Raw genomic sequence first — 19,234 nt, 5'->3', positions numbered from 1 at the left:
CTGTGTGCGTCTGTCCAGCTCGCTGATCTGACGACCTGCTTTTTGATGCTAACTCTGAAACGCTCATCATGCCTGTGCGTCAGTGAGAAGGAGAGCCAGAGTGTGTGTGGAGAGAAAAAGGAGGGTGAGCTGACCATGGAGGCCAAATATACAGCTGGAGTGTGTGTGTGTGTGTGTGTGTGTGTGTGTGTGTGGAGAGTGAATTACCAGTCCCATAAGGCCAAAGCTGTGCTTGTTTACTTCTTTATTACAAGAAACACTTGCACTTGCTATCACACGCTTAGATTTGGCCTTCAACCCAGAGAGAGCCTAAAGCTGCCCGCACACACACACACACACAGAGCCTAAAGCCACCTGCACACATGCAAACTCTCAGTCATACACACACATACACACTCACAGTCATACACACACACACACGTGCACACACACACACACCCCTGAGTCCACTGCTGGGTGACCTAACATTACATCACTACAACCGCCTAAGCACATGCTTAGATTTGGCCTTCAACCTACAGAGAGCCTAAAGCTGCCCGCACACATACACACTCAGTCATATACACACCCACACATACACACACAGAGCCTAAAGAAGCCACCCGCACACACACACTTAGTCATACACACACATACACACTCACAGTCACACACACATACACACACACCCCTGAGTCCACTGATGGGTGACCAAACATTACATCACTACAACCGCCTGACCACCCGCTCGTGGGTCCGACTCACAGGGAGCTAGAGGTCTGCACTCCGGCGGGTCGCGGCGCAAAAGAGTGCGGCACATGTTTTGGGACATGTTTTGAAAGCTCTTTGCGGGAGTGGGCGGGATGAGAGAGGTGCGTTTGCGCGTGCGGGAGAAACAGATGATTCACTGCACTCCCGCAAATTAAATATATGCGTAAAATAACAAATAGCAATGATCAAGCGCTCCTTTTGTGAGACAGAAGGCAAAACTGAATATCCCACTTGCATATCCTGCGGGCTTTTGCAGGCGGGAGCAGGACCTAATGTTACAGATGCGGGCAGGAGCGGGACTAAAAATGACACATTATTGCAGGAGCGGGACAGAATGTCGCGGAAGCAGGCGGGCACAGGACTGAAAAATCTGCGCAGACCTCTACAGGGAGCTAATTAACCAAATCAAATAAAAAATGATATCAGGCTGTATTAGGGGGAACTGTGGCAAAAGTGGCCAAGGTGGTAGTGTAGTCGTTAAGGAGCTGGGCTAGCATGCAGTAGCCTGAAAAAAGTTGTGGGTTCAATTCCCGCCTTCCGCCGTTGTGCCCTTGAGCAAGGCACTTAACCCTGAGTTTCTCCGGCCCTTGTAATATAATTGACCTATGTACTCTAAGTTGCTTTGGATAAAAGTGTCTGCTAAATTAATAAATGTAAAACAAATGCACAAGCAGTTGAAGCATCCAAATCACATTTGGGTTCATGTGCCCACGGGGACCCGAGTTCGAATCCAACCCGCAGTCATTTGGGTTCATGGTGACCCGAGTTCGAATCCATCCGTGGTCATTTGGGTTCATGGGGACCCGAGTTCGAATCCAACCCATCTCTCTCTCACACTGGCCTTGTCACTCTGCACTGTCCTATCTGAATAATGTAAAAAAAGGCAAAAAAATATATATCAAAATCGGTAACACTTCACTTGACAGTATCGACATGAGTAATATGACACCGTCATGACACATGAAACCTAACCCTAATCTCTAACCCTAACTTATGACAAAATGAATGTCACTTAATAACAGAAGCGTTATGTCATAAACGTTTATGACTTATTCATGACAGTGTCATGTCACTCTTATGTCGACACTGTCAAGTGTAACCAAAAACTCTAGCTGTATTTGTATAGTGCATTCATAAACGCTACACACATATAGACTCTTTTATCCAAAGTGCCTTATACATGTCAGTTCTATCAGAAAGACTCAGGGAAGTATAATGAAAGTTAACACATGTTTTAATCCATCGAAGGATACACAAAATACATAAGCAACAATAAGTCTTTGGCGTAGGCCTCGTCCTCGGTCCAGGTCACTGAATGTGCAGACCCTTGCAGATCCTGCCGGAATGCAACGGCAGGTGGCGGAGCCTACCCCCCGGACATCTGGACAAGGCCAAACTGGTGGTGGTTAGGGAGGGAGGGAGGGAACATCGAAAATCGGCACCTGAAAGCAACAGGCAGGTGCAAAGTCATGTCATTATAAAGACTGATGCAGACAGGTGATTGGACGGAAGTAATGAATGATGAGTGACCAATTAAGTCTTCCTGACAGAACTAACGCTTACGCTACCATTTATTCTCAGAGCATCTCGGGGTTAAGTGCCAAAAGGTGGCCACTTTTCTGGCTACTGCATGCTAGCCCTGTTCCTTAGCCACCCAAACACACATATATTCTCATGGTCTGGTAAGGAAAAAGGACATCAGTGGTATGTGGTGCAACACAGAAGGTTAATAGATAACAAAAGGCCCTGGACAAGACGCCATCATCCATTTAATGGTCTGTTAAATTAGAATACCAAAAAAACATGACAAGATAAACACGTTGGGGACTAAACACCTTTAGAGACAGAAAATCTCATAAAGCTTCACATGATAACTGCAAATGATAAATGCAAAATCCCTGATCAGTGCACAAAGGCCTAAAAACACAGATACACATGTCTTTTTTTCATTTTACATGTTTTATTTTATAAAAGAGGACTATTTTTCAGCGTTCATCAGTGTTTCGTAAAGGTTTCCTTTCATTAAAGTTCATTAATGCACATGCACCTCCAATCTGAAAGTCTTAAACCTCTAGATTAGATCAAATTATATTACATTCAACTTTATTGTCATTGAGTACAAGTACAGAGCCAATGAAATGCAGTTAGCATCTAACCAGAGGTGCAACTTTACTCTCTGCGATAATACACAACAACATAGTAATGGCCCCTATGCACATTTTGATTTGTTTTTGATTAGTTCATTTGAAAACTATCAATTAGTTTCTGTCTAAAAGACACCTAAAACAAGTCAAATACTAAGGTGATGATGGTGCTGATTCGTATAGACAACCTGTAAATTCAATTTAGATTAGAAAACGCGGACACTTCAATTGTAATCCTGAGATAGAAAACAGAAAAACAAAAAACAGACAAACAAGTGGCTTCCTGTCAATCATTAAACAGGGAGGACAGGGGAGTCCCTCCCACCCCTAACCCGCCACGAACACCACGGCGCCTGACTGGGCCCTGTACCATCGGCTGTGTCAGTGGGTGAGTTTGCTGGGTAAAGTCCAGGTCAGAAGCATGTATGAGTGTGTTTTTGAAAGTGCAGGTCAGGGGCGAGTGGGGGTGGTCTGTGTGTGAGTGTGTGTGTGTAAGTGAGAGTGTGGTTGTGTTGGGGTGAAGAGAGGTGAGGATATCAGAGGCCGGTGAATGGGTTCACCTGAGGGCAAACAGGACACATTGGTCGAATGTGTAAACAAACACTATAACAAGAGCAAAAACAAGCGTATTCACTCTCTCACACACACAGACCACGTCACACGCATGCTTACCCAGCTGGGCTACAGGAACCCAGATAGGACACAAAGCACCTTTGCATTCACAAACAATAGTGAGGGGGAAAAGAATCATTGGGATGCTATTCTCATGCTGTGTAAACCTAATTTTCTCCATTTTATTACTTTGCAAAAGAATTTTAAGAGATGACCAATAAGTCAGTAGCTTTTCAAGTTCATGGACAATCCTTTTGTAGGTGTCTGTTATGAATGTCAATTGAATATGCTGCTAGTCCTGTAGCCGTTTCCTGTTGGTTCAAGTGTGGCAGGCGCAAACTCTGACGTGAGTGCGGAGCGCGGTAACCTTACTGCGTTGGGAGCTGTAATGGTGTCCAGTGCTTTAAGAGTGAGTGGTTGACGGCAACATATAGTGGCATGTGAATGCTATGAGTGTGACGGACAGTGCTGCAGTGCTTTGCAGGTGAATTTGGTCCTGTAGGCTACCAGTGCTGCAGTGCTTTGCAGGTGAATTTGGTCCTGTAGGCTACCAGTGCTGCAGTGCTTTGCAGGTGAATTTGGTCCTGTAGGCTACCAGTGCTGCAGTGCTTTGCAGGTGAATTTGGTCCTGTAGGCTACCAGTGCTGCAGTGCTTTGCAGTTGAATTTGGTCCTGTAGGCAGTGCTGCAGTGCTTTTCAGGTGACAGGGCGGAGTATGCGGCCCTGGGTCACAGAAACACCTGGTCCAGTACTGAGGGGTGCAGTTCCGCGGCCTGCAGGCTCTGGACAAGCGCTTGGACCGTGGCCCTCCGGCCGATCCGCTGCTTCCACAGAACCAGGCCTGCCAGAACCTGGCTCTGCACGGCCAGAGGGTGGTTGGCACGGCAACGGTACACATCCTCGGCAGAAAGGCCGAGGTCCAGCAGAACGGACTCCCACTCCGGACCCAGGCGACCCGCCAGCCGGTTCAGCTGACGCTCGGACGGAACTGACTGCAGAACCGACTCTGAAACAGCCCAGTGGTCTAGAACAAGAGGAGACGGAGAGGGAGAGGAGAGAGAGAGAGAGAGAAAGAGGAGAGAGTGAGAGAGAGATCAATTGTCTGTTTAACTCCACTAGTTCAAAATGTTATGGCATGATCCACAGAATGCTGCATCGACTAAAGTCACTGCAAAGACACATCCAACACATGAAATGCAATACATGAAACACATTGTAAACAGTAGACACAATAAACAATTAAATCCTTAAGTCACAGAAGTCACATTTGTTTATGTTTATATTTAAATTTATTCACAGACACCTTTGTCCAAAAGAACGTACACTATATTTTAGCCAAGGACCAAACGAGACACACCAGAGAGCTAGATCACCCCTCCCTTCAGTATTCCCAGAGAAACTCCACACACAGGGTTTCGTTTTTGTTTGGGGGACAGGCCGCCCCCACTTTGTTTCCAGTTGTCAGATCCTGAGCAGCCTACAGAGACCAGGTTTTTTTGTACAGTGTGCTGTGAATGCACAGTGAATGGGCAGCTAGTGGTCGTCAGGAGATGGTTGCTGAATGTGACAAAAAATGTTATGAGCTTGAAATCATCAGATCACTGACTGTACTTTAAATAGTAGGCAACTACTATACAGCAGTTATCATGTGGCCACAACACAGTTGGGTGCATGTTTTTTGTGTAACCTTAATTTCCCTATGTGCTCTTTGTATTTGTACATTTATGTTAAAACTTGTACATAGTCCCTAACAAATAAAATTAATAAATACATTTAAAAAAATGAATAACTAAATAAATAATTTGGCCTGAGTGATGTAACCCTTCTGCTGCGAACTGACCCTTTAGGCCACAAAGCAGAGAAAAACTACTATCAACGACACACTGTGCAATCGGGGGTCCATTTCACAATCTTTTGTGCATGCGTGTGTGTGTGTCACTGACAAAGAAAACATTGCTCCGAATACAACAGGTTGTTTTTAAGAGCACCAACTTACACTACCGGTCAAAAGTTTGGGGTCACTTTGAAATTTCCGTTCCACTCCATTATAGACAAAATGCCAGCTGAGATCAGTTGCATTGTTTTTTTAATCAGGGCAGCAGTTTTCAGATTACATTATGTGCTTACATAATTGCAAAAGGGTTCTCCAATGTTTTCTCAGTTAGCCTTTTAAAATGATATCAGATTACAATGAAAATTCATTTAATTAAATAAAGAGAGATAGAATAGAGATAGAAATCATTAAAATACAATATATATGAGCGGGAGGGAGAGAGAGAGATAAAGAGAGCGAGGGAGAGAAGGAACGTAGAGGAGAAAAAAAAAAGTATTGTATAACAGGGTTGTGGGTGCTAGTGGGTGCTAGTAAGGCTAAAAACTATGCTTATTCCTAGAAATGAAAAACACAAGGAGGGAGGGGGGAAACAAGACGCACGCACAGACGATAGGAACACACACCAAGGAGATGAGGAAAATCTCGAGCTGGAAACGCCGACGACAGGCACACTTGATCTCGAGTTGGACTTTTTAAGATTTCTGCGGGTGTGATAATATGTGTCTCTGAAGAGATCACAGAATACAGTATTGTATTTTGTGTCTGTTTGCACGTCAGATTTAGCCTGGCGCTGGGAAAATCATGGCTGGGGATGGTAGCCTAGGAATTACCACACAAACCTTTAGAAAATTTGGGTCTAAACCATGCTAGGTTTAAGGCGGTGTTCTCGAAGATGGGCGAACATGTTTAATATAGCAGCCGCATTACGTCAATTCATTTGCATTTTCTCAATACTGATATTAGGTCAAAGTCAAAGTCAGCTTTATTGTCAATTTCTTCACATATACTAGACATGCAGAGGAATTGAAATTGTGTTTCTCTCTATCCCACTGTGAAGAAGAAACAACGCAACAGATAAGGACATTTTTTACACAAAACAATAAATGACAACAATATCACAAGACAATAACACAAGAATGTAACAGTTAGCGAAGAAATTGTAGGCCTATAGAGCAGAAAGATGTGCAAAAGTGTAATAATGCAAGAGATGTGTATTGTCAGAGTGCAAAATACTATACAAAAAAACAGCAGCAACTTCAGTGTCCAGAGTTTTGTGCAAAAAGATGCTACATACAAAAACAATTAAAGGGCAATTCCACAGAAAATTGACTTTTTGTCACATCCATAACGCCAGTGAAATGCCTTGGCATTTGTATGATGTGAATGATAATTCATTTTTTGGGCATTTTCCCTCATGTACATTCTTCAGCCAAAAATGGCAAATGCTCAAATTTCACGTACCGTATTTTCCGGACTATAAGTCGCTCCTGAGTATAAGTTGCATTAGTCAAAAAATGCGTCATGAACAGGAAAAAAAAAACATATATCGTCGCACTGGACTATAAGTCACATTTATTATAGTGGATGGAATCCACTATCTTGAAATCTCCTGGCTTCTTCTTATTATTATTACAGTGCATGAAAATGCACTGTACTGTTATTCCAAGGCATTTTATTATTACAGTGCATGAAAATGCACTGTACTGTTATTCCAAGGCATTTTATTAAAGTGCATGAAAATGCACTGTACTGTTATTCCAAGGCATTTTATTATTAGAGTGCATGAAAATGCACTCTATTGTTATCCAAATTATTCTTAATATTATTATAGTGCATGAAAATGCACTATACTGTTCTTCCAAAATTTCTTATTATAGTGCATGAAAATGCACTATACTGTTCTTCCAAAATGTCTTATTACAGTGCATGGAAATGCACTATACTGTTCTTCCAAAATGTCTTATTACAGTGCATGGAAATGCACTGTACTGTTCTTCCTAGGCTTCTTATTATTATAGTGCATGAAAATGCACTATACTGTTCTTCCAAAATTTCTTATTACAGTGCATGGAAATGCACTGTACTGTTCTTCCTAGGCTTCTTCTTATTACAGTGCATGAAAATGCACTGTACTGTTCTTCCTAGGCTTCTTATTCTTATGCTTATTCTTATTCTAACGCACTTAATGCAGCTTCAACCGTTTAACGTAGAAACTTCATTCAAACTATGTTGGACATGGGTGCTATGTATTTTTCAGCTTTGTAACTTTTAGACTTTTTAAACTATTAATTAAAAACTAATCAAAATTTCCCATTGACTTAACATTATGATTATGACATCACAATACGGCCGTTAAGCCATTAGAATCCTATGGCAGGTGTTCGGGCCACCTGGATCAACTGCCAGTCTCAGGCTTTAAGCATACAAACTGGCCCTATTAAGACTACACATCCTGTTCAACTGCTTCCTCTGCCAAAAACTGTTTCAAAATAAAAAAGTCCTCACTACAATATTTCACTGTTAAACAATTTAACCCTTTAAACTACTGAACCTTTTAACTGTTCAGCCATTGTAACTGTTACTTATCATCAACTATGACTCCTACCCACTGTAGCTAGTTAGCATGTTAACATTGCTAACATTGTTAGCATTTTTAACAAAACTGCTAAAAATGATTAGCTAAGTTAGCTAAGTAACATGGTTAGCATAGTTAGCATGCTAGCATGTTAATATGCTAGTTAGCATAGTTAGCATAAGTGCTAAAAATGATTAGCTAAGTAACATGGTTAGCATGCTAGCATGTTAGTATGTTAGTTAGCATAAGTGCTAAAAATGATTAGCTAAGTTAGCTAAGTAACATGGTTAGCATAGTTAGCATGATAGTTAGCATTTTTAAAAAAACTGCTAAAAATAATTAGCTAAGTTAACTAAGTAATATGGTTAGCATAGCTAGTATGTTAGCATGCTAGTTAGCATAACTTTTAAAAATGATTAGCTAGGTTAGCTAAGTTACATGGTTAACATAGTTAGCATGTTAACATGCTAGTTAAAATAGTTAGCATACCTACTAAAAATGATTAGCTAAGTTAGCTAAGTAACATGGTAAGCATACTTAACATGTTAGCATGCTAGTTAGCATACCTACTAAAAATGATTAGCTAGGTTAGCTAAGTCACATGGTTAACATAGTGCTAGTTAGCATAACTACTAAAAATGAAAACATTAGCTAAGTTAACTAAGTTAAGTAACTTGGTTAACATTATTATCTTTGATAACTTAGTTAGCATAACTGCTAGCAAACATTAGAGCCGTTCCAATTGTCAGTTATCGTCAATTATCTACCTAAATAATTTAACCATTTAAATTATCCACCTATTTAACCGTTCAATCATTCCAACTATATTAAACCTTATCTACCAAGCAAATCATTTAACTATATAAACTATCCACCTATTTAACTGTTCAGTCATTCCAACTATATTAAACCTCATCTACCTATCAATCAATATAGTTTGTTTTTACTCTGTATGATATTTTACATCATATTTTTTGCATTTTCATGCACTGTATTTCCTTCAGGAAATGCTTTTCTAGCTATTATTCTTCTTCTAACGCAGCTAATGCAGCTTCAACCGTTTAACGTAGAAACGTCATTCAAACATTGACGGGTAGGTCTTAATAGGGACATGTGGGCTTTGTATTTTTCATCTTTGTAACTTTTATACTTTTTAAACTATTAATTAAAAACTATCAACATTTCCCCATTGACTTAACATTATGATTATGACATTACAATACGGCCGTTAAGCAATTAGAATCCTATGGCAGGTGTTCGGGCCACCTGGATCAACTGCCAGTCTCAGGCTTTAAGCATACAAACTGGACCTATTAAGACTACACATCCTGTTCAACTGCTTCCTCTGCCAAAAACTGTTTCAAAATAAAAGTCCTCACTACAATATTTCACTGTTAAACAATTTAACCCTTTAAACTACTGAACTTTTTAACTGTTCAGCCATGGTAACTGTTACTTATCATCAACTATGACTCCTACCCACTGTAGCTAGTTAGCATGGTTAGCATTGCTAACATTGTTAGCATTTTTAGCAAAACCGCTAAAAATGATTAGCTAAGTTAGCTAAGTAACATGGTTAGCATAGTTAGCATGCTAGTTAGCATTTTTAGCAAAACTGCTAAAAATGATTAGCTAGGTTAGCTAAGTCACATGGTTAACATAGTGCTAGTTAGCATAACTACTAAAAATGAAAACATTAGCTAAGTTAACTAAGTTAAGTAACTTGGTTAACATTATTATCTTTGATAACATAGTTAGCATAACTGCTAGCAAACATTAGAGCCATTCCAACTGTCAGTTATCGTCAATTATCTACCTAAATAATTTAACCATTTAAATGATCCACCTATTTAACCGTTCAATCATTCCAACTATATTAAACCTTATCTACCAAGCAAATCATTTAACTATATAAGCTATCCACCTATTTAACTGTTCAGTCATTCCAACTATATTAAACCTCATCTACCTAGCAACCAATATAGTTTGTTTTTACTCTGTATGATATTTTACATCATATTTTTTGCATTTTCATGCACTGTATTTCCTTCAGGAAATGCTTTTCTAGTTATTATTATAACCTTTTCTTTTTACCTTTTCAAGAATTAATGCGACTCTAACCGCTTAACGTACAGACATGTTGAAATAACCGTTCTGAAGGTCTGGAGTGGGGCAAGAGAGTTATTTTTTCAGATTTTTAAAAAATTTATACTTTTTGAGAAATAAGGGATTAAAAATGGTAAAAAGCTCATTTGTCCCCCATAGACTTCAAAGGCTGTGATGTCATAATGGCCTAAAGGCAGCTGCGCTTGTTAAGCTTGTAAACCAGAGAAGTTCCCGGGCTAATTAGAACACTGGCACAGGTGTCACCTGTGAATTCAACGGTCTCAGCTTCTAATGCATACAATCTGGTGCTCCCTAAAACTACACATCCCGTAATTAACTTGTGCGCATGCGCAGTAGCGTTCTCCTTGCCTCATTTATTCCTACTGATTCTACAGGCACTGCTGCTGTCAAGCATCCTCTTGAAGAAAGTTTACGTTCTTGTTGTCTGGTTCGTCCAACAAACGACGACGAAACGGACGTTTTCCTACCACACCCAATGTAAGTTAGAATTATTTTGTGTTTTGTATTTGAATGGAGTGTGTGAAGTCTGTTTAAAACGACTCGGCTAATCAAGTAAGCAAGCAAGCTGGCGTTAGCTTTAAACTTGTAGCTTAGCAACATAGTAAGTTCATGTTTCTAGGTTCGCGGTTGTGTGCAGTGGAGGCGGTAGCAGCTAGCTAAGCACTCAAATTGCCAGCCAGCCACCTTTCGTAGCGATAGCTGGCCTGACGAGGGAAATGGCAAACAATCACTGGCTGAAACTTAGCCTTCGTTTTGAACTACGTTTGTATGAGTGGCTCAATGAGTTAAATCTCCAGTTACAAGGCTAAGACAAGCACCTACCTCACCTAGCAGATCTAAGATTACTGCATTCACCAAAAAACTTGAGGTATGGGACAGGCGCCTCGGTCACGACAGTATTATGCTTTTGAGAATCTGAGTGAAATCACTGAAACGTCTGATTCGGGAGCCACTGTAGGCCTACATCACATCCCTGCAAAGTTTATTTAAAAAATATTTCCCAACCAGCAGTGATCCATTTAATGCAGCATGTTGGTATTTCATTGAATATATTGTACAATGCTGTAAAATATTGGCCTATGCTTCCTAATATGTTGCTGGAAAACAGAAATATGTGTGTTTAATTTACAATGGCACATTATGTATTTATTTATTATATCTGCAGCACCAGCTGATTTTAACTCTGCTGCCGAGGATATATTTGGAACTTGTCATTATTTCAATAAATTTGACAATTTTAAGTTTGACCTACCACTTTCTTAGAGCGATGAGGGACAGGTGGGGTTTAAAAATGCCCCCTTGATCTAAGTGGGGAATAAAAGAAAAAGTTTGAGAACCACTGGCGTAAAATAACTTGATTGTAGGCTTAGCTGTTAGTTTGTTGCTCAGTTGAACATATTTATCTAACAGCTGCCCCCCCCCCCCCCCTTCTATTTCTGTTAGGTGCCGCTTCACTCTGCAAACACAGTACACGTGAATTTCTAGATGAAGAGTGAATAAATGCACTTGCTTAACTAATAACAAGTTGTCAATGGTTATTTATGCAAGCTTGCGTAGCCTAAACAAGACATACCTAGGCCTAGCCAAATTTATCCTGGCTGTAGATAAAGCAGGATATGAATTTCCCAATATTTTGCCAGATTAGGCTAATAGTGGTTTACTGAGGTTTAATATCAATTGAAATAGCACTGAAATCACGTTGATCTTTAGTTTGGTTGTAATTTCAACATTGTTTCTATATTCATTTTAGTGGAAATACCATTGAAATCCCATTGATCTGTAGTTAGAATTTCAACGTTGCTTTAATATTAATGAAGGGTGCAAAAGTGATGTAGAATAAATGTTGCATTGTGACGTTGATTCAATTATTTTAACGTTGACAAAGTAATTGTTAGCTGTCTGTAGAATGAGCAGTCATCAACACCAACTGAAAGCCCCGTTTTGCAGGTACAGTAGTCTTGCATTGCATACTGAATTACATTTTCCAAAGGCCAGCTTTCATGCTTGTGTCACAACTTCAGAACGGCTTGACGCACATGCTTCAAATTTGGTGTGAACATTTGTATGGACTCAATGATGAAGTCAAATGTCAAGGCCAAACCCACCTTGAGTGTGATATCTCAAGAATGCCTGACGCACAAGGAATGCCTGACGCACAAGAATGCCTGACGCACTAGAAATGTATTTCACAAAAACCAAAAACAGAGACTGGATTATTAAGGCCAAAAAGATTCATGTTAATGAAGACGAAGGAGTGAAGGAGGGCAGGAAGGTAATTGCAAAGCAAAAGATTCACTGAAAGAAAATACCATGTGGTACACCAAAATGTATCTAAAATGCAGAGAATACAATGCAATCAAGCATTTTGGGCAATGTGGAGTCACAAGCTGGCAGCAGATTAAATGCTCACAAGAGAGAAAAAGATGCAGTTTTAAACATGACTGAAGCAAGCCAGGCAATAGGCCTATAGGCCCAACAGTAATTGTAAAGCAATTTACAAAAGATTCACTGAACAAAAATGCTGATATGATACATGAAAATGTTGCTAAAAATGTGGAGAATGCAATGCAATCAAGCATTTTGGGCGATGTGGAGTCACAAGCTGGCAGCAGATTAAATGCTCACGTCCTGATAGAGAAAAAGACGGTTTTAAAAGGACGTGACCGAAGCTGAGGCAAGCAGGCAATAGGCCTATAGGCCCGACGGTAATTGTAAAGCAATTTACAAAAGATTCACTGAACAAAAATGCTTATATGGTACATGAAAATTTAGCTAAACTGTGGAGAATGCAATGCAATCAAGCATTTTGGACGATGTGGAGAGACAAGCCGGCAGCAGATTAAATGCTTGAGAGAAAAAAAGATGCGGTTTTAAAAGGATGTGCGGACCGAAGCTGCAGCAAGCAGGTGATATTTAGAAATTTATTTCACAAAATCCAAGACTAAGAACAGACAGACTATGTAACCGGACACATGGAGGCCAAAAATATTGAGAATTCTACAGGGAATGTTGAAGACGAAGGAGTGAATAGTGGCAAGAGGCAAGCCGAAGGCTGCTGACAAGGGCCCGACGCTATTGTAAAGCAATTTACAAAAGATTCACTAAACAAAAATGCTGATGTGGTACATGAAAATTTAGCTAAAAATGTGGAGAATGCAATGTAATCAAGCATTTTGGACGATATATTGGCACAAGCTGGCAGCAGAACAAATGCTCGCCGAGAGCGAGAGAAAAAAAGATGCGCATTTAAAACCAGGGCCTAAATTTCAGCGTGGGATTGCGCATACTAATAAAAGTCCCGCAACTATAGCCATCATAAAGCATGAAATTCCCACACATTTTATAGCGCTGTTTGACGTTAATCTAATAATGGAGCGGCCTGAATGCGGGACTATTGACTGGACGGACCAACTCTGACTTCAATTGAACCCCATGCAGAGACGTGCACGCACGCAGGACCACTTTGGGGGTGCCTCTCTCTCTTTGCTCTCTCTCTCTCTCAGCAGGATTTGTCACCGCTAAAGTCAAATTATAGCCTAGCCTATAGGTGCTTCTACATCAACCGCTATCGACAGGAAAGGAAAACAAACGTTTAGCGATCAGGAACCGTCAGCAATTTTGCAAAAACAGAAGCATGACAGCCTATAATATACCGCGAGAGAACATGGATGTGTTCTCCATTTGAGGAACGTTATAATCGATTGTGGACGTGAACAGACAGCTACAGACACAGAGCGCATAGTTCTTTCTTCTAGTTCTAGTACTTTCACTTTCTGTGCGTAGGCCTATTCACGTGAAAGATAATTAGTAGCAAAACAGCGATCAAATATTACATGGCAGTGAGTTTTGTTTTAAAATGTTTTCATGCATGTCTAGATAACGGGTGAGGAATGTTTAGGGGACTATCGTGAATCCTGAATTTATGGCTGGGCAAAGCACAGCACCTTTATTTGGACCATGGCTTGTAGCCTATCCTAGTCAGCTATAGGCCTTAATTTCTTGCGTTTTACTGTGAGACATAGGCCTATACTTTTCGTTTGGAGCGGCATATCGGTAGGCTATCAATGGCAATGGTTCACTATTAAGTTTCATGTATGAAATACATCCGCTTTCATTCATGGAACGTGTGCTGTGCTGCAAGGGAAACCTTATTCCGTATAGCCAAAGAGTCTAAGATAGCCTAAATTTAGTTATTTTTTAAATTATGCATGATTTACTTGTTTTATAAAATTCGTAGGCCTAAAATTGTAGCCTGGCAGCAACAATTGTGTTTAAATGTAAGTTAACCTGCGTGCGACTGGTAGCTTGAGAGCAAGGTGTTGGAGACTCATGGTGTAGGACGATAACTTTTCATTGGCAACAATATTAAACCAACCAACAATATCAATTATTAAGAGCTCTTTTATGAGTTAAATTGAAACAAAATTATACTGGCTTTTATTTGTCCGAATCTGAGGCCCGGCTATAAATAGAATCCTGGCCGTAATTTGAGGATTTAAGTATGCACGTGTGTTTCACGACTTGTGCATTTGAGAGCGCTCTCTCAAGGCTGTAGACAATAATGTTTCATGTAGGGTTCATGTCAGTTAATATAAATTAACATTTAAAAACATGTTCAATTATATAATTTTTTTCATATATAAGTCGCACCTGACTATAAGTCGCAGGACCAGCCAAACTATGAAAAAAAGTGCGACTTATAGTCCGAAAAAACGGTAATCATTCACATCATACCATACCATCACATTTTATTGGTGTTATGGATGTTACAAAAAACATAATTTTCCATGAAATTGCCCTAAAACAATTAAGTAAATGTACACAACATGATAACCATGGACGATCATACCACACTAAACCACAGCACTGGTACAGCGCTACGACCCTGTTGACAGTATTCGTAAATCGAAGCATTATTTTCTTTATTCACATTTTACAAAGCATCAGAGTTCGGGTTGTATGAGAGGAATACCAGGTAAATGGTAATATGAGGGGAATTTCAGGTAAATATGAGGGGAATATCAGGTGAATGTGAGAGTAATATCAGGTGAATGTGAGAGTAATATCAGGTAAACATGAGGAGAATTGCAGGTAAATGTGAGGGGAATTGCAGGTAAATATGAGAAGAATATCAGGTAAATATGAGAGTAATATCAGGTAAATATGAGAGTAATATCAGGTGAATATGAAGGGAATATCAGGTAAATATGAGGGGAATATAGAGGTAAATATGAGAAGAATATCAAATCTTCTGGGTGCATCATGGAATGACAAACATGATTATGAAAATCCCACAACGGTGAACAGCTGAAATCCTTTATCGGGCAAGAATGGGATACACATTTCACTCTCAAAACTCTAGCAACTGGTTTCCTCAGTTCTCAAATGTCCCCAAAGCCTGTTGTTAAAGAAGAGGTGAAGCAATACAGTGGTGAACATGCCCCAATCCCAACTTTTTGTTGCTGGCATCAAGTTATTTTTCAAAAGAACACGAAATATAATTGTTTCAACAATTGAAATGTTGTCTTTGCACTATGTTCAATTAAATATAGAGTTCACTTGATTTGCAAATCATGGCATTCTGGTTTTATTTAAATTTTGCTCAGCGTCCATATTATGATCTCTAAATTAATTGTGTCATTGGAAGGAGGGACGTGGCTCTGACAGGGCACTTTGAACATGTTTGACCAGGACCGTGGAGCGGGCCACACACACACACATACACCCCCTCATTAGAGCATGTTTGACCAGGACCGTGGAGCGGGCCAGACTCGTACAGAACTAGATGCTCATGTGGTGTTGTGAAACGGCGTGTGTGCGTGTGAGCGAAAACACCACCTTTTGGCTTGGGCCCCAGACAACAGCTGAGCACTACGCTAAGTCAACACACACACGTCGGATCACAGAGACGCCTCCTATCCAGTCAGTTTGGACACTTTTTTTTATTTTTTTATTACAAACATGCACGCACACACACACACACACACACACACACACACACACACACACACACACACACACATGCATGCACACGCACAGAGAGGAAAAATAAATTAATAATTTTTCAGGATCTTGTTAAGCACACCTCTGCATTTTGAGATGTTTTTCAGTAGTGTCAATGCCTGAATATTATTGTGCTCGGTATAAATAAATATATACAGGAGCATGTTCTGGTTCTGGTTTTGTGTGGTGGGTTCCACGTGTAAGGAACCGGTTTATCTGGTCAGAGAGAACCCAGATCAGAAGAATCTGACTGTGCCCACTGACTGCCCATAGGAGTTTAGAACAATTCAGCCTGATTACAGGGCAATGGTCATGCCAGCTGGTGTGTGTTTGTAAGCAAGGGTGAATGATTTCCTCTGCATGTGTGCGTGTGTGTGTGTGTGTGTGAGTATATGTTTTTTAGAGAAGAAGTAGGGAACTTGGACCCTTTTGTGCTTGTGTAAAGAAGAGCATGCTGTGAGAGGGAGAGAAAGAGAGAGTGTGTGTGTCTGGCTGCAGCCTAGTCTATCGCTACGACATGATCTTCTCCTTGTGCTCATTGTGTTTGTGCCATTTAACTCAACTCTTAATACTCTACATACATGCACACACACACACACACCCCACCCCCACCATACACATTTCTAGCATAGACACAAACACACTCCCCTTGATCTCCACTCATCCACAGCCATGACACACACACACACAGGTTTTCACCATCTTACCCTTTTATTAAGTGTCCCACCCAAGTGTCTAACACTATGCATGTTCAGACCATGATATTTCCACAGATGTGCTATACTACAAATGTGTCCACAGATGTGCTATACTACAGATGTGCTATACTACAGATGTGATTTAGTACAGATGTGCTCAGATACTACAGATGTGCTATACTACGATGTGCTATACTACAGATACTACAGATGTGCTATACTACAGATGTGTCCACAGATGTGCTATACTACAGATGTGCTATATTACAGATGTGTCCACAGATGTGCTACACTACAGATGTGCTATACTACAGATGTGCTATACTACAGATGTGCTACACTACAGATGTGCTATACTACAGATGTGTCCAAAAGCCTTATTATTCTGTGGCATTTTTATCATCAGAGCATGACATCTGTGAAATGATGGCAACATTTATTTCAGGCTATCAGAACCCTAGTGGGTATGTTCAGGTATGCTGTAATAGCATAGGTCTAGTGGTCTTTGGACTGCTTGTGTTTGTGTGTGTGTGTGTGTCTGCACATTTTAAAGCTTCCATGTTTTTTTTCCCCTAGAGTTGGACGTGTTTGGTGTTCATCAGTGAACACCAGCTCTACACACACACACACACACACACACGTCTCTCTCTCACACACACACAGGACCAAATGCACAGGACACACATTTCTGCTCTCTGTTTTAACACACACACGCATGCACACACACACACACACACACACACCACCCTCATTAATGCAATCCATCTCTGTGAAGGCATCTTAAATTAGACGGAACAGTGACGGACCTATTTTCTTCTGAGTTATTCCTGGTATTCATTTTTCAGATTACTGTACCTATTTGTGTCTCTCTCCTGCTGCTAAATATAAACACGTCAGCAGTGCATGCTGGAGGCAATTTAGGCCACGGTTCATTAGAGCGGATTGTGGTTAAGTGCTTCCGTACAAAGAATAACATCCTTAACCCTAGTTATTTTAATTCAATAATCAAGCCTTACATCCCCAACCGCCCACTGCGGTCTGGTGAGCGTATGTTGTGTCGACCAGTCATGAAAACTGGGTCTAATTCCAGACTCTTTTCTTCAGTGGTTCCATGTTGGTGGAATGAACTGCCCAGTGCTCTCCGTTCCTGTGGTAGTTTTGGGTCGTTTAAGAGGGGTCTAAAGACATTCCTATTCAACATATACTTAGTTGTTTAAGCGCTTATGTGTAATGGTTTATATAATGTTGTTTTATTTTAATTGGGCTGTTAATTAATTTGACATTATTGTTTATTATTGATATTCTCCTTAATGTAGTCTTAGCATGTCATTGTTTTTATATTATTGATTGAATTGACATTATTGTTTTATTATTGCCTTTCCCCTTTTTTACATTGCTTTTTATTAGGCTATTGCTTGAATTGATATTATTGTGTACTACAACTATTCTCCTTACTATATTTGACCTACATTTTTAATCTGTTCCCTGTTCAATTTTAAATATTATTATGTTGTTTTGTATTTGTGTCGCTTTGGACAAAGGCGTCTGCTAAATCCATAACCATAACCATAACCCCAGCTACGTGTATCAATGCCGAACCTCACCAGGCATGGAATGCTAGCATCATAGTTAACAACCTCACCTCATTGCAAAGATTCTAGAACAGAGCTCCGCTCTAGAATCTTTGCCTCATAGACTGTAAAAAACACATTCCAATTCCATTCCAACAATCCAATTGTGAGTTAATTTAAAATAATTCCATGTGGGTTCCATGAACTTAATGAGGCAGTTAAAGGGTGGCTCTATCAGATATTCGGATGATAAGGTTTGTGCTCAGAAAATTAAAGTGAGTGGGATTGAACCAGGCCATATAAAGCTGACCGTGGCTTGACTGCACGGGGAGATTTCCTTCTTAGAAATACAGTACAAGGCCAAATATAGCTGCAAGCAGCAATGAGGGGGCCAAGCAGAATAGGCCGGAGTAGCAACGACGACAAGATAGAACTCAGCAGACACCCGTTGACACTTTCAACAATTGTCACATCAAAACATAGCTGATTTTGTAGGGCTGAAACAGAGCTGAGTATTCCCACTGCCTCCGCCAGCCAGCCCCCCCCACCTAATCACCCCTGCCCTTCCCTACCCGTCCCGCCCCGCCCTTGCACGCATTAGCATGAACTGGATGGAACATGTTGTCATCAGTTTCACATCAAAAAATAAAGGATCGATGAAACACATCAGCAACTACAGATCAAAATGCAATATTGCAAATTGCAGCAACCTCTACAGGTCAAAGGTCACCAAATGTTTGTGCGTCCTAATGGGGTCATGAATCTATGTAGTAAGTTTGGTTATGATACATGGCAGGGTTGCTGAGATATGAGCTCACTTTCTGTTTGGCGGTTGCAAATTTCGATTGGCTTCCTGTTTGGCGGTTGCAAATTTCGATTTTTCACAAATTTCGATTGGCTGTTACAGCCGAACGCTTCTG

The 19,234-nt window shown here is 40.4% G+C and overlaps 1 protein-coding gene across 1 annotated transcript in view; it reads right to left on the bottom strand.

Moving 5' to 3' along the window:
• Positions 1–2,508: 2,508 nt before the first annotated feature.
• Positions 2,509–19,234, bottom strand: part of cradd (CASP2 and RIPK1 domain containing adaptor with death domain) — a 50,388-nt gene continuing 33,662 nt past the window's right edge. The window contains exon 2 of the mRNA XM_042078233.1: positions 2,509–4,530. Within this exon, the coding sequence (XP_041934167.1) occupies positions 4,235–4,530 (296 nt within the window). The 3' untranslated portion in view covers positions 2,509–4,234. The remainder of the gene's footprint in view (positions 4,531–19,234) is intronic.

Source organism: Alosa sapidissima, chromosome 22 (assembly GCF_018492685.1).
Source record: "Alosa sapidissima isolate fAloSap1 chromosome 22, fAloSap1.pri, whole genome shotgun sequence".
NCBI classification, from domain to species: Eukaryota; Metazoa; Chordata; class Actinopteri; order Clupeiformes; family Clupeidae; genus Alosa; species Alosa sapidissima.
Note: the sequence above shows the minus strand (reverse complement) of the source record. Positions and strands in the feature narration are given on the sequence as shown.